Raw genomic sequence first — 17,017 nt, forward strand, 5'->3', positions numbered from 1 at the left:
TACACACACTCACACACACACACACAGCCAGGCAGAGAGAGAGAGAGAGAGAGAGACAAAGCTGTCTCACTTACATAATGCTTCGATTTGCGTACATTTGTGTCAACTGCAACAACAACTTACAACTGCAGCCCGGGTTCAACTCTCAAGCCATGTCCACAATTGTCAACTGAATGCCTCTGTGAATGTGTGTGTGTGTGTGTGTCTGTTGCGTAATTTGTCATGCTGCTTGGCCTGCTGCTTGCCAGTATCGAGCAGGCGCCGTCGCCTGCTGCATCTGTTGGTTCAGCTCTTGAAATTTGATTTTTCACATGTGCACAAAACTGTTGCCTACTTCTTAGCGCACGCAATCGCAGCCCAGTCCCGCCTCCTGCAAAACCCATTGGCTAAGTTATGTGTATGTGTGTGTGCGTGCGGCATTTGTTTCTATTCATTGGAGCATAACATTTTATGACGCCGAAAGCCCAACCGAATGTTGCATAAGCCCAACAGCTTTAATTTTTATTGGTCGAATGAAAGCTACCCTTTCAGGCGATTAAGACATATTTTGCTTGTTCCTAAAAAATTGGCTTACATAGAAATTCCCAAGAAAGTTCTATAGAAATTATAGCTGTGACAAATTATTTTTTTTTCTTTTCGTTATAGTTTATTTATAATCAAAATATAGTTTATAAATCAGTGAAAATGCCCATTAACTGCATGGCCCTAGCATTATGCTAAAGTGTAAGAATCCTATAAAAAGCTATTCTTAATAATAATTGAAAAGGAATTAATAGAATTCACTTAAAAGCTAAGCAGCTATTAGCTCACATAAAAACATATATTTCTTTTTATTGAAAAGCAACACGGAGCACGAAACTTTTATGCCCAACTCAATGGAAGTTCTATATATATATAGAGGCACGAAAAAATTTATGGCAAATACCAAAGTAAAACATATGAAAATACAAAATTGCAAAAGTGCGAAAACAAGAGCAAAGCATAAACACACACACACACAGACAAATACAGATACAGACACACACACACAGTTGCAGATGTGTGTTGTGCGTGTGCGTGGGTATAAAAGGCTGAGTTGTATTTATGTCGGGCAAATATGTTTCCGGCTCAGCGCTAATAAGGTTTATGACTGAGCCTCGCTCATCTGTAGCCCCATCTGTGTGGCCATTTGTGTGCGTGTGTGTGTTGGTGTGTGTGCATGTTGCCATATTGTCGAACAACTCTTTTTCAACTTTTGCTGGGTAATTTTTCTTATGGGCGGCCTTTTTAAAATGAATGACTCTGTGCACAAATTTAGTCTTTACGCCTAATTTCTTTGCAAAGCTCCAGCAGCGTTGAAAGGGTATTAGCGGCCGGGCAAGGGGTTCAGGGAATGGCGTTCAGGGTTCAGGGGATGGCACTCCTCTAGCACTTTGACAATACATCATGCGCTGCAAAGTAGGCAACAGCTGCTGCCAGTTGGGTTTTTTTTTCAACCTCGGCTCGGTTCGGTCTGCGTCACTAATTTCCGCTTTCACTAAATCAATTCTGGCGCCTAAATAGCACCCGATTCTTTTAACTTGATTTTTATTTCTCCTAGTCCATTTTTTTTTTGTGCAACTGCTTTGAACGAATGGCTTTCTGCTTGGCCACAGTCAGAAATATCAAAATGCGTTTTAGCACAAGTCCAAACCAAAATTTGTTAGTGTGCGTGTGTGTGAGAGTGTGTGTTTATACAGTCGACCCATAAGTCTGGGCAAAGCAGCAGCAAAAAACAAAGGGAAACTGTAGCTTGCTCGACTAGCAGTTATCCTGTTAACAAAGCTCTGTAGCAGAAATTGTAAAGCAGCCAATGGGGATCTTTTCATTCGAAGATTCTCCTTTATTTACCAAATACCAAATATTCCTCTAATTCCTTTGCTTTCATGTCCATGCTCATAATCGCTGATTATAAAAAAAGACCAAAGAAAGTTTTGTTTAAGTAGAAAAGAAAGAAATAACTTATTATGCATCTGGTATACAATAGTTTTCTAGAGAACTATCTAGACATTCAAACAGACATGGAGACAGATGAACTGGGAACAAGTCCTCGTAGTCCTGCTCGAGTTCAAATATAGCATCTTTTTAGCTTATTGCAAGCTTTTCCTGACACGAATATACCCTTGCTTCAACTCCTTTTCATTGCGGACAGGATATACAAAAAAGCGAGTTAGCTCGCAGTTCTCTTATTTTTTTGTTGCTGTTGGCACAACTTGTGCGTTTGCGGGCAGGCAGCCCATTGAGCCATCCATCATTGGATCGTAGTTTGGTCTTTACTCATTCAAAATTTGACAGCATCGTTTGTTTGTTTGTTAGCTGTGGTCCGTCGTCCTGCCTGTGCAAGCAGCCAAAGCGGAAACGGATGTGGCACATGCATTGCAAACCGCACAAACGCACAAACAGGCCACCAACAAAGTCGAGCAATGTTTTGGCTTATAGCTATACTCTGTATAGTTTTTATAGAGGTAAACAATAGCTGCAGCTGTGCGGTTACTTTATCAAATTAAAGGCAAAGCACACAAAAGCTGAGCTGCGCTTCAAGCAATTATCATGCGACAAACGCGTCCCAGCACACAATACGCCCCTAACAAAAATGCCGAACATGAATTGCCAAAAGAAATCGAATCCGACTCGTCAAATTGCCGGCAGCTCTGTCGACAGCGGCGTCTCAAATACATGCAAATGTATGCGTGGGGCTGGTTTTTTGTTTTCTAAAATATCTTTCAACTCTTTTTGTCCGTCAGAGGCGCCTGCCCGTGCTCCGTGAACAAGACGTGCGTGGACCCGAATCAATCATGCAACTGTGATGTGAAGGAGAACAAATGGAATTCGGACGAGGGCTACTACCAGGAACCGCACAGTTTAGGCATCACCAACATGTACTTCCTGCAGCAGAAGGACCTCGACGATGAAGCCCAGGGTCGCATCACGCTCGGTCCCCTGGAATGCGTCGAGACAAGTGAGTTGGCGACAAGTTCCCACAACAAACAACTAACTAAAATTGCGGCACACAGATACCCAAAAGTATGTGGTCACCTTTACCACATCGCAGTCGTACATTGAGGTGCCCGGCTGGCGCAAGGGCGATATTGCCTTCTCGTTCCGCACCACGGGCGAGAAGGCCATTCTCCTATTCCAGCCGCCAATCCGTGCCCATTATCCCTCCTTCATGGTGGCTCTCACGGGAGACTATCAGCTGACGTTCAATTTCACCCTCAGCACGGGCACAACACGGGAGCTGGTGATTAACTCGCATCGCAGGTGAGTCTGTCATACATATCTCTGTTTCTATATGTCGTGTATCCAATAAATTATTGTGAGTATTATTTTGAATGCTAACGATTAAGTGTTAGTAAGAATCAGAGAATTTGACAGAAGGTACTGCTATTTAACATAACTGTCCTACTTGTATTAGGGTTGCTACTGAGAGCATGGTGTGAGACAAAAAAGATAGTCTCTGCCGAGCATGGCCCGAGTGTGTTGTATAACGTCCAGTTTGCTATAGTGTTGAATGTTCACTAACAGTACTAAAAGTCAGAGAAGAATATAGAATGACAAGAGCATGAGTAGTATGCTCGAGGACGATGAAAATTATTCATTCTAAAAGTGGAAGTCATAGAGAACAGACGTGCTCGCTCCTAAAAATATAATTATTTTGTGACTATAACGACACTCGGGACTTGCTGTGCTGCCAGTATGCCTAATTGCAAAGAAAGTGATTTCTCTGTTCCGACATCAGAAGTGGGATGAGGCGATGCCCCTCCACGAGGCAATTCTGACGATTCGTGGCGTCAGCTTTTGGAATCTCAAAATCGAAATATTCTTGAGATTATTAAAGCAATGCAGATGTCAAATTCAGCATCCTCAACAAAGAAGAGCATCTCGTTGCCAAAGTTCAACCCGGACATTGCAGGCGCAGATGCAAATGCCTGGTGCAAAACTGTGGACATAATACTTGACGATAATCCTATTGAGGGCAGTACACTGGTGATGACCCTCAGCGGCTCCCTAGAAGGAAGCGCCTCGCCCTGGCTTTCTCAAATATGCTATACTGGAATGAACTGGCAAAATTTTAAGGAATTGTTTTTGCAACGTTTCGTGGGAATGGAAACATCGGCGGCAACTTTAATGAACATTTTTAATGGCCGACCGAATGATGGCGAATGCCTCTCCGTATATGCGAGCCGTCTTGTGACGTCACTTTTATCCAAATGGAAGACAGCGAACATGGAGGAAATTGCAGTCTCAGTTGTTTTGGCACATACATCGAAAATCGACAAAAGTCTGCAACGTATGTTATATACGACTAATATTAAAAGTCAAGACGAGATGCAACAGCATCTGAAGGCCTATGCTTATGGAAGGTCAAATGGAGGTCTACAGCCAAATATCCCAATGGAACCAGATCGCAAGAGATCGAAAACATATGGCATTAAATGTCATCATTGTGGAAACCTCGGACACAAAATGGTCGAATGTCGCAAGAGGAAGTATGAAGAAGGCAACGTGTCAAAAAACTCAGCATTACCTAAAGTTCGATCTGCCGTTACCTGCTTCAAATGTGGCGATGCTGGCCACATTGCGTCTTCATGTACGAAAGGAGTTTCTACGAGCGGTGTTGGATCACATGACAAGCGTATAAACATCTGTTGTGTGTCCGAGCCAAAAGGAATCCTGCGTCAATCTGGTGAGCTCGTTCCATTTTGTTTTGACTCTGGAGCGGAATGTACGCTCATCAGAGAGAGTTGTGCCGAGAAATTTTCCGGAAAAAGAATTAATAATTTGATAGTTTTGAGGGGTATTGGAGAAAATCCTGTGTATAGCACTATGCAAATCTTGGCTACTGTTAAAATTGATCAGTACTCCTTAGAAATATTATTTCATGTAATAATGGATAAGTTTTTGAAATACGATGTATTGATAGGCCGTGATATACTCGGATTAGGCTTTGGAGTCTCCATCGAGGCCGACAAATTTGAAATGTACAAAACCAAAACTGTTGATGTACTAATAAAAGTGCCAGATATAAGTTACGTAGAGCATCTGAATAACGATAGAGCATTAAGCAACACTGATAAGAATCGTCTGCTAGAATTATTGCAAAACTATGCTGATAAATCTATTGAGGGTATTCCTCAAACGCGAGTGACTATGGGTGAACTTGAAATCCGCCTGCTTGACCCAAATAAAACTGTACAAAGGCGTCCGTATAGGTTAAGCATAGAAGAAAAAGAAGTCGTGCGAAATAAAGTAAAAGAATTGTTAGACGCAAACGTTATACGTCCTAGTTGCTCTCCATTTGCAAGCCCAATGCTGATGGTAAGAAAGAAAAATGGAACCGATCGACTATGTGTCGATTATCGGGAACTGAATGCTAATACGGTCGCTGACAAATATCCGCTGCCTTTGATTTCTGATCAAATTAATAGACTGAGTGAAGGCAAATATTTCTCCAGTTTAGACATGGCAAGTGGTTTTTACCAAGTTCCAATACACCCAGACTCTATCGAGCGCACTGCTTTTGTCACGCCAGAAGGACAGTATGAATTTTTGGCCATGCCTTTTGGATTAAAAAATGCTTCCTCGATTTTCCAGCGCGCAATCGTGAGAGCATTGGGTGATTTGGCTCAAACGTATGCCATCGTCTATATAGATGACGTGTTAATTCTAGCGAAGACAAAGGAAGAGGCACTTGAAAGGCTACAAACGGTCTTGGAAAACTTGTCTAGAGCTGGATTCTCATTTAACATTACAAAATGCTCGTTCTTGAAAACAAGCATAGAATATTTAGGATACTTGGTTGAAGCGGGTCAAATTCGACCAAATCCACGCAAGATACAAGCGTTGGCCGAATTGCCGTCACCGCAGTCAGTAACGCAGGTGCGACAATTCATAGGCCTAGCCTCGTATTTTAGGCAATTCGTACCAAAATTTTCTGAGCAGATGAAAGCTTTATATAATCTCACCTCCAAGAATAATAAATTTGTCTGGAAGCCGGAATATGAGGAAATTCGTCAAAAAATCGTATCAATTTTGACTAATGACTCCGTTTTGACAATTTTCGATCCACTAAAGCCAATTGAATTACATACAGACGCAAGTTCTATTGGATATGGTGCTATTTTAATGCACAAGATAGAAAATAGACCCAGAGTCATTGAATATTACAGCAAATGTACGACAATGGCTGAAGCAAAATATCATTCATACGAGCTTGAGACCCTCGCAGTTTACAACGCAGTAAGACACTTCCGCCATTATTTACATGGTCAAAAATTTATTGTGCATACAGATTGCAACTCCCTGAAAGCAAGTATCAAAAAAATTAACCTTACCCCAAGGGTACATAGATGGTGGGCATATCTGCAATCATTTGATTTCAGCATTGAATACAGGAAGGGAGAACGCATGTTACATGCTGATTTTTTCTCGCGCAATCCGTTGCCTACTGATTATAAATCCTCAGCGAAAACGGTTGAAATGCACATAAACCTAGCTGAGATAACCGACGATTGGCTTCTAGCCGAACAGCAACGAGATTCTGACATTGCTTCCATAACCTTAAAATTGCGAAACCATAAGATGGGAGAAGCTATCTCAGCGTCGTACGAATTGAGAGCAGGAGTATTATATCGAAGGATTCAAAGAAATGGCAGCACAAAATGTTTGCCTGTAATACCTAGAGCCTTTAGATGGTCAGTCATTAACAATGTTCACGAAGCCATAATGCATTTAGGGTGGAAGAAAACTCTAGACAAAATGTATGCCAACTACTGGTTCGAGAAGATGTCTAAGTATGTGAAAAAGTTTGTAGAAAATTGCATTACCTGTAGAGTGTCAAAACCACCATCTGGTAAGCCACAAATAGAAATGCACCCGATTCCTAAAGATGACATACCCTGGCACACTGTGCATATTGATATAACCGGAAAATTAAGTGGCAAAAACGACTTAAAAGAGTACATCATAGTTCAAGTTGATGCATTCACAAAATTTGTTCACCTTCAACATACGCTGAACCTTAATACGGAAAACTGCATTAAGGCAGTCAAAGAAACTGTTGCACTATTCGGAGTGCCGGCACGCATCATAGCTGATCAGGGTAGATGTTTTGCTAGCACAAGGTTTAGGGAATTTTGTTCTTCGCAGAAGATAGGTTTACACCTGATTGCGACGGGCGCCAGTCGAGCAAACGGCCAAGTAGAGCGTGTCATGAGCACCTTGAAGAGCATGCTCACAGCGGTTGAGAGTAGTCAGCGATCCTGGCAAGACGCTTTAAAAGACATACAGCTGGCAATAAATTGCACGACAAATCGTGTAACGAAATATAGTCCGTTAGAATTGCTAATCGGTAAAGAGGCAAGGCCGTTAGGAATGATAACAATATCAGATGAAAAAACAATTGATAAAGATTTAATAAGAGCACAAGCGAAAGATAACATGGTGAATAACGCTAAATATGATAAGGCTAGGTTTGATAAAAATAAAGCAAAAATTGTAAAATATAAGCTTGGTGATCATGTCCTACTCAAGAGGGAAGAACGAAATCAAACGAAGTTAGATCCCAAGTTTAAGGGACCTTTTGAGATAATCGAAATACTTGATGGAGACAGATATTTATTAAAGTCATTGACGAGTAAGCGCACGTTTAAGTATGCACATGAGTATTTGCGAGCTTTTCCAAGCAACAATGTATCGGAGGAGTTGATAGATTTGAGAGATGATGAGTGTGACAATGTTGAGGACATTGCTCAAGACACTGTGGCACTAAGAGAGAGTGCGGTTGGGCTCATACACGATGGCTAAGACCGCACCATAATACTCACGCCGTGCACAAGTGCTCGATCATGGCGTGCTGAAGCGGGTGATATTATGGCGGGGGTCAGAGGTTGAAAGACCTGTATGGATCCGCTCCATGTTATCGTTGCTGGGCAGCAAGAGCCTATAGACGTGTGATGACAGAACAACAACAAAAAAAAAAAAAAAAAAAAAAAAAAAATAAAAAAATAAAACCTACAATGACCGATGATACTGCTGTTTGTAAAGCTATTCTTAAAGTAAAGTAATGACTAATAAATTTTACCCAACAATTTTGACTATGGCATGATCTAAGCGAAATGTACACACGAGGACGTGTGAAATGTCAGGAAGGCCGTGTCGTGTATCCAATAAATTATTGTGAGTATTATTTTGAATGCTAACGATTAAGTGTTAGTAAGAATCAGAGAATTTGACAGAAGGTACTGCTATTTAACATAACTGTCCTACTTGTATTAGGGTTGCTACTGAGAGCATGGTGTGAGACAAAAAAGATAGTCTCTGCCGAGCATGGCCCGAGTGTGTTGTATAACGTCCAGTTTGCTATAGTGTTGAATGTTCACTAACAGTACTAAAAGTCAGAGAAGAATATAGAATGACAAGAGCATGAGTAGTATGCTCGAGGACGATGAAAATTATTCATTCTAAAAGTGGAAGTCATAGAGAACAGACGTGCTCGCTCCTAAAAATATAATTATTTTGTGACTATAACGACACTCGGGACTTGCTGTGCTGCCAGTATGCCTAATTGCAAAGAAAGTGATTTCTCTGTTCCGACATATATATAAAACAGTCCTGGCTGACTGATTGATTGATAAATTAACTGACTGACAGACTGGCTGACTGACTGACTAATAATCAACTGACAGTCTCTACCGAATAAGTCCGTCGAACAAATCTCCACTTTGTATATATAACATTGACTGATTGATTGACTGACTGATTGATGGTGGGCGTACGGACTCAATAGCATGAGCCTTAAAGCTAAATAAACTCTGTCAAACAGATTTCCATTAAATATATAAATAAAATTACCTGAGTGATTTATTGATTGACCGACTGACTGATTGATCGCCTCGATGGCATGAGTCTTATAGTTAAATTAAGTACGTTGAACACATTTCATTTTTTATATATAAAACTGACTGATGGACTAATTGATTAATTGCCCCAATATCATGAGCTTAATGACTGATTGATTGATTGACTGCTGATTTTCCGTTTGAGCTAGCAAGCTGAAAGAGCTCCTAAAAACAGGTTTCCATTTCCTATTATATGCACAATAGACTGATTGATTGACTGACTGACTGATCGGCGCTGTATCAACCATATAAGATTGAAAAGAGAATTACGGAGACCATTTATTTTTGCCCTGGCAAAGCCGGGAAATATTGCTAGACTTGAATTGCTGCCAAACCCAATGATATATCGATTCGTTCTAATTGTTCTCAGATTAAATGGCGGCGAATGGCATAAAATATGGATAGACTACAACCAATATCATGTGCGCTTCATGATAAACACCGATTACCAGATGCTCGATTTGCTGCCCGAGGAGGAGTTTGGCCCGTTCGAGGGCAGCATGTACATCGGTGGCGCCACATTGTAAGTACAGCTTTGATATAGTATAGAGTCTAGTCACGGTTAAATGTAATCAGCCTTGGAATGGGCCAATCGCATTCCCAATCGTTTTTATGGCTGCTTGCAACGCAGCAGCAGCAGCTGTAATAATAACCACAGTGCAAAAACTCGCGGACGCGCTCCAATGGTCACCATTCGCTGGCCATTGGCCATTGCGGTCTGTGCAATTTATTGCGGCAATTACGTTTTAATTATAAACGCGCGACTAACTGGCCACCACCAGCAGCAGAAGCAGCGGCAGCCCAGCCAGGCAACAAAGACACTTAAAAGGCGACCAAAGTGTAGCCCAAGGGCAGACAACTGTCTCCACGCTGACGAGTGCAGCACAACCAAATCTCATGGCGGGGCGTAGTCAGTGATTATTCAAGCAGCTAGTTAGCAAGACTTTTGCTAGTCGTAAGCCCCTTAGTATTAAACAAACAGTTTTGAACAATTTGACAATTCGAACCCAAACATTCCCACTTTTTATTAAAGCTTAACAATTACGTGCAAGGGCTGCTGTCTGCGGACTCTGAATTTGCTTTTTTTATTTCTTTAGGGAAATTATGAAGCATTTCGCAAGTAGTCAGAGTCCGTAGCACAACTTTCAGCCTAGATCAAATACATAACAACTTGTTCTTAGATAGCCAAGTGGCAATTTATGCACCTCACACCAAAAGAGTTATGTCTGGGCAAGCCTTAAATACTCTAAATAGGTAGGAAATGACCAATAAAATAAACATCTACTGGGTATTGGGTCGTGCTCATATCCTATTCAAAGAGCTCGCAGACGAAGACAGAAGGAAGCTGATCAACTTTCTGGGGGCCTTAGTTATTCAATGGGAAAGCCCTTGCAGAGACACACACTTACTAAGACACATTCTTTGTATAGTAAACCACATTTTGTCAGCTTTTTAATCATTTAGAGACAAACATCTAGAAACAAACTATTTAGGCAACTAGACAGAAAACGGACAGCCAAATGTACATGAGCAAAACTGTGATACCTAAAGGCTTTTTTTTACAAGAAATAACATACTCAGCCTGCAAACCCTGTTCAACAATCCAGAGCACATTCTGATAAACTGTGCAGAGACACAGAATCAGTATATCAGAGTCGTGGGCTTTTAAACACGGAATATTCTCTGCATATATGCAAGCATTTAGATGGGACAAATATCTATGACACAAAGATCAAGTAAAGGCACAATAGTAGTACAGTAGTACAAACAATTAATTACAATCTTATTGTCCTTTTTCTTATTGCATCGAAATTTCCCTTTTCTTTCCTAATTTTATTATTTTAATCAGCGTATTGAGAGCTTATAAAATATTTTGTATATATGCTTCGCCGGGAATTAGGTGATATTGTGTAAGAGCTTAAAAATTTATTTGTACTCGTAAATTTTACTAATACTGTTTAGTCGAATTTCCCTTAAAATTGCTTCACTCACAATTTCAATGCTACAGCTCAAGCAATTTAATTGCTGGCAGTAGCTTAGTGGAAAGGCGTCCGCCTGGCAAACGTGAGAACTTAGGTTCGTGTCCATTCAAATCAAAAAATAAGTCATTTTTTTAAACATTCCACTTTCAAACTCTTAATCAATAGACTTAAGAAAATGCCTTTATAAATTTTTTAATTTCATTCGATTATTCTTTAATTAATTTAATCTATTTAATTGCTTTGATATACATTGACAACCAATTATGGTATGCAGCAAAATGTTCGCGAATTTATAAACAAAACTTTTGCTGTTTATCATCCAGCTTAAAGCTTTATTTGAGCCACACGTCTGCCACATGAGTATATTGCGTAATCATTAATCAAAACATTGTTTATATTACATTTTTAATTCCGTTAGCCAGCCAAGCACTTGTGCTGCCGGTTGCCGTTGCCAGGCACTCATTTGCACCACATCGATGCTATTTTATTCGCAAAGTACTCGGTTCAAAAGAATTGCCATAATTAAATTAACTTCCCGCTGGAAATTCATTTCAAAGTCATTATCAATAATCAAGCCACGGTGGGGCCGAGGGGACAGGGACGGGGCTGGGGCGTGTAACGTGGGCATAAAGTCGCCCCAAACTCGCCCACAACTCGCGAGCGCGTTTTTTACCCCTTTCGAGCAGCGTCGCGTTTTTTGCGCCCCCCTTTGGCAGTTTGCGCACTTAAAACGCGCTTATGCTTGATTGGCATAATTTATAAAGTTTTTTCCCCGCAGACACACACACAAACACACACACGCAGACAGACAAATGTGCACAGTCATAGATAGAATGGAGACATGTGGGACTGGAAGAGATTTCGGTCTGGGGCACTTAACAAGCCATGAGCATTTCGAGTGTCTGTGTGTTTAATTATTAAAAATGTGCAAAATCAAATTGAGAACAAAAAAAAAAAAGGATAAGCTGAAAATGTGTACACATTTGCACTTAACCTCAAACCCGCAGCGGGCCGAGCCATTCATAAAATTTCGATGAGCGGTAAACACGCAAAGTAATTAACGGTAAAGTGCTGCGCTTTATATAACCCGGCCCGAGCCCAAAACCAAAGCGAGCCGACTCGATTTCAGTCGGCCAATTATGGAGTTCAATTTATATATCCAAAAAAGGAATTCGAGAAACGGATACAACAACAACAAAAATACATACAAGGAGTATTACAAGCCCGAGTACATGTAATGCAATACATAAAAAAAAACAAGCGGAAATGTTGCGAAAAGAGTCTCCGTCAGGAGATACTCTGTAATTGATTTAAGGATATTGCGAACTAATTGCAAACATACCATAAAACAGGAAAATTATGTTTTTTTTTTTTTAAATTTAAAAGACAAATCAAACATGTCCTTAACTTTTGCTGGTTCAATTCACGGTTTGAACCATTCACTCACTTTTTATATAATTAGGTTCAGTTTGGGGTTCGGCTCTTCACAGAATTTTACCTAGCAAAAATGTTCCGCGGTTAGGTTCAAGGTTCGAACCATTGCCAATGGCTCCTTAGGACTATTTTAAACAAACGTAATTGTTGATTCAACTGATGTTTGGGTTGTTTTTATTCAACTTATATGCCTAAAGGTGTGGTTCATTATAAATTAAGAATAAGTTAGGCTTTAAACTGGTTTGATTTAAACCGAATTAGAGCCTAGCTTTTTTGACGGAAAACTTGACGACGAAGAACATTTAAAGGTAAACCTACGAAAATGTTTGGCGGTCCGGTTCAAGGTTCGAAGTTGATCGTAAATACAGAAAAAAATGTTATTGCCTGAACCGGTTCCTGGAAATTGTCAAAACTTTTGTGTTGACTAATTAAGCGAATGTGAAGTCTGGGAAACATTTATACGTAAACCTAGCAAACATTCATGATGATTTTAAATTTGAATATATGATTCGGTTAATGTTGAGACTCGTCTTTACACACATAATCCGGTTTGAGGCTCGGTTCATGGTCTGCCAGTTTATTTCTGACAAAGTTAATGATATAGAACAAACTGAGAGATCCTTTGTTAAACGGTTGTTAACGCTGCCTTGAATACAGGGTATACAAATATTGAAGTACTCAGTAGACTTATAAGGACACGGCAAGGATACAGCGAGTGGTCTGCTGTGTACAAAGTGCAGCGTAAGCCATTAAGCGGAATCAGTGCGAGCTCATAAATAAATGAGTTAATCAACATATTGACGCAGACAAGGACGAGACGCAAGCAGACGGGTCGAGAGCAGGACCTTAACGCAGCGGGACACGTTAAAGCAGCATGTGGAAAGCGAGCCAACTTGGATGGACTTTCAATTAATCCCCCGGGACAGACTGCGGTCAATATGAAGTATAACAATTTACTGAAAATCTGGCTTATTAATCTTATTACAGAAATGACTTTTGAACTAATTAATTGAATTAAGGTTCCTCAAGTTTGTTTCGCTGCTGACAGCTGGACGGCAAAAAAATGGAATTACATTTTAATTGGCTTAAAAGAATTTTATTTTCATCATTTTAATTGAAATAGTAAACTCCTTGCTTTTAGAAAACTATTATGCAGACTCAATTTAAGTGTTTCTTCTTCTTCGTATCACATTAATAAATTAACTAGTTGCTAACAGTCGACAGTCTTTGATGTTAGATTTGGACATGAATTTCGAATAATAAATCGGTGTTTATATTTAAATGCTAGATTAATCTAGCGAAAAAACCATGAACAAAAAGCCCAACTTCGTAAAATTCGGATGAGATTTGACCGAGTTACGGAGGTGGGAACTTCTGACCATATCTATATACGAATCTTCTGGTAACATTTTGACATTTAATTTCGACAAAAAAATCGTTGTTCAGATTTGAATGCCAGATTTATATAGAGGGAAATCCATGAAGAAAAAGACAAACCTCATGAAAATCGGATAAGATTTGATCGAGTTATAGGGGTGGGAAATTTTGACCCATACCTATATACGAATCTTGGGGTAAGATTTGGACATGAATCTCGACAAAAAATTCGGTGTTCAGATTTAAATGCCAGATAAATCTAGAGGGCAATCCATGAAGAAAAAGACAAAGCTCATGAAAATCGGATGAGATTTAGGCGAGTTATGGAGGTGGAAAATTTTGACCCATGTCTCTTCACGAATCTTGGGCTAAGATGTTGACATGAATTTCGACTAAAAAATCGGTATTAAGGTTTGAATGCCAGATTAATCTAGAGGGAAAACCATGAACAAAAAGCCCAACATCGTGAAAATCGGATGAGATTTGACCGAATTACGGAGGTGGGAACTTTTGACGCAAGTCTGTGTACGAATCTTGGGGTAACATTTGGACATGAATTTCGACAAAAAAATTGTTGTTCAGATATGAATGCCAGATTTATATAGAGGGAAATCCATGAAGAAAAAGACAAACCTCATGAAAATCGGATAAGATTTGATCGAGTTATGGGGGTGGGAAATTTTGACCCATACCTAAGTATATACGAATCTTGGGGTAAGATTTGGACATGAATTTCGACAAAAAATTCGATGTTCAGATTTGAATGCCAGATTAATCTAGAGGGAAATCCATGAAGAAAAAGACAAAGCTCATGAAAATCGGATGAGATTTAGGCGAGTTATGGAGATGGAAAATTTTGACCCATGTCTCTTCACGAATCTTGGGCTAAGATGTTGACATGAATTTCGACTAAAAAATCGGTATTAAGGTTTGAATGCCAGATTAATCTACAGGGAAAACCATGAACAAAAAGCCCAACATCGTGAAAATCGGATGAGATTTAACCGAATTACGGAGGTGGGAACTTTTGACGCAAGTCTGTGTACGAATCTTGGGGTAACATTTGGACATGAATTTCGACAAAAAAATTGTTGTTCAGATATGAATGCCAGATTTATATAGAGGGAAATCCACGAAGAAAAAGACAAACCTCATGAAAATCGGATAAGATTTGATCGAGTTATGGGGGTGGGAAATTTTGACCCATACCTAAGTATATACGAATCTTGGGGTAAGATTTGGACATGAATTTCGACAAAAAATTCGATGTTCAGATTTGAATGCCAGATTAATCTAGAGGGAAATCCATGAAGAAAAAGACAAAGCTCATGAAAATCGGATGAGATTTAGGCGAGTTATGGAGGTGGGAAATTTTGACCCATGTCTCTTCACGAATCTTGGGCTAAGATGTTGACATGAATTTCGACTAAAAAATCGGTATTAAGGTTTGAATGCCAGATTAATCTACAGGGAAAACCATGAACAAAAAGACCAACATCGTGATAAATGGATGAGATATGGCCGAGATACGAGGTTGGGAACTTTTGACGCAAGTCTATATACGAATCTTGGGGTAACATTTGGACATGAATTTCGACAAAAAAATCGTTGTTCAGATTTGAATGCCAGATTAATAAAGAGGAAAATCCATGAAGAAAAAAACAAACCTCACGAAAATCGGATGAGATTTGCTCGAGTTATGGGGGTAGGAAATTTTGACCCATGTCTCTTCACGAATCTTGGGCTAAGATGTTGACATGAATTTCGACTAAAAAATCGGTAATAAGGTTTGAATGCCAGATTAATCTACAGGGAAAACCATGAACAAAAAGACCAACATCGTGAAAAATGGATGAGATATGGCCGAGATACGAGGGTGGGAACTTTTGACGCAAGTCTATATACGAATCTTGGGGTAACATTTCGACATGAATTTCGACAAAAAAATCGTTGTTCAGATATGAACGCCAGATTAATATAGAGGGAAATCCATGAAGAAAAAGACAAACCTCATGAAAATCGGATTAGATTTGACCGTGTTATGGGGGTGGGAAATTTTTACCCATACCTATATACGAATCTTGGGGTAAGATTTGGACATGAATTTCGACAAAAAATTCGGTGTTCAGATTTGAATGCCAGATTAATCTAGAGGGAAATCCATGAAGAAAAAGACAAAGCTCATGAAAATCGGATGAGATTTAGGCGAGTTATGGAGGTGGGAAATTTTGACCCATGTCTCTTCACGAATCTTGGGCTAAGATGTTGACATGAATTTCGACTAAAAAATCGGTATTAAGGGTTGAATGCCAGATTAATGTACAGGGAAAACGATGAACAAAAATACCAACATCGTCAAAATTGGATGAGGTATGGCCGAGTTACGAGGGTGGGAACTTTTGACGCAAGTCTATATACGAATCTTGGGGTAACATTTGGACATGAATTTCGACAAAAAAATCGTTGTTCAGATTTGAATGCCAGATTAAAAAAGAGGGAAATCCATGAAGAAAAAAACAAACCTCATGAAAATCGGATGAGATTTGACCGTGTTATGGGGGTGGGAAATTTTTACCCATACCTATATCCGAATCTTGGGGTAAGATTTGGACATGAATTTCGACAAAAAATTCGGTGTTCAGATTTGAATGCCAGATTAATCTAGAGGGAAATCCATGAAGAAAAAGACAAAGCTCATGAAAATCGGATGAGATTGAGGCGAGTTATGGAGGTGGGAAATTTTGACCCATGTCTCTTCACGAATCTTCGGCTAAGATGTTGACATGAATTTCGACTAAAAATTGGGTGTTCAGAATTAAATGCCAGATTAATATAGAGGGAAATCCATGAAGAAAAAGACAAACGTCATGAAAATCGGATGAGATTTGGCCAAGTAACGAAGGTGGTAACTTTTGAACTATGTCTATTTAGGATAAGCCAACTCGGCGTTGAGTACAGGGTATAACCTAGTGGGACAATTGCTGAGCTAACAATTACTTGTAATGGGAAACTTGCTGAGCACAGGGTATATTATAGTAATACACAAGTGTGATATATACAAGTGAGTAAAGATAGCCTCGTGGAACAATTGGTGATACCTAGTGAAGTACAGTTTAAGGCCTAAGGCAACACTCGCTAGGCGCAGGGTATCACCTAGTGGAGCCCTCTTGATTGCTGTCCGATTGGTTCCAATTGTGCAAATGCCTAGCTTTGGGTGGTTTTAAAATGTCAGCTGAATATAACGAGTTGGGGAGAGTTGCTGTCCCGCTAATGATGGTTGTAATCGGCTTTTTTGTCAGAGGCGCG

At 39.8% G+C, this 17,017-nt stretch overlaps 1 protein-coding gene across 9 annotated transcripts in view; it reads left to right on the forward strand.

Annotated features, from left to right (window-relative positions):
• The window catches only part of axo (axotactin), a 96,993-nt gene that overhangs the window by 42,081 nt on the left and 37,895 nt on the right, over positions 1 to 17,017 (forward strand). For 8 of the 9 annotated variants that reach the window (XM_070208337.1, XM_015168338.3, XM_032435495.2 and 5 more), the window contains exons 10-12: positions 2,763 to 2,977; positions 3,033 to 3,279; positions 9,289 to 9,441. In XM_070208337.1, the coding sequence (XP_070064438.1) occupies positions 2,763 to 2,977; positions 3,033 to 3,279; positions 9,289 to 9,441 (615 nt within the window). Of the gene's footprint in view, positions 1 to 2,762; positions 2,978 to 3,032; positions 3,280 to 3,433; positions 8,031 to 9,288; positions 9,442 to 17,017 lie in introns of those variants that run through there. The other variant, XM_032435499.2, reaches the window with a different exon arrangement.

Source organism: Drosophila virilis, chromosome 3, assembly GCF_030788295.1.
Source record: "Drosophila virilis strain 15010-1051.87 chromosome 3, Dvir_AGI_RSII-ME, whole genome shotgun sequence".
Taxonomy (NCBI): domain Eukaryota; kingdom Metazoa; phylum Arthropoda; class Insecta; order Diptera; family Drosophilidae; genus Drosophila; species Drosophila virilis.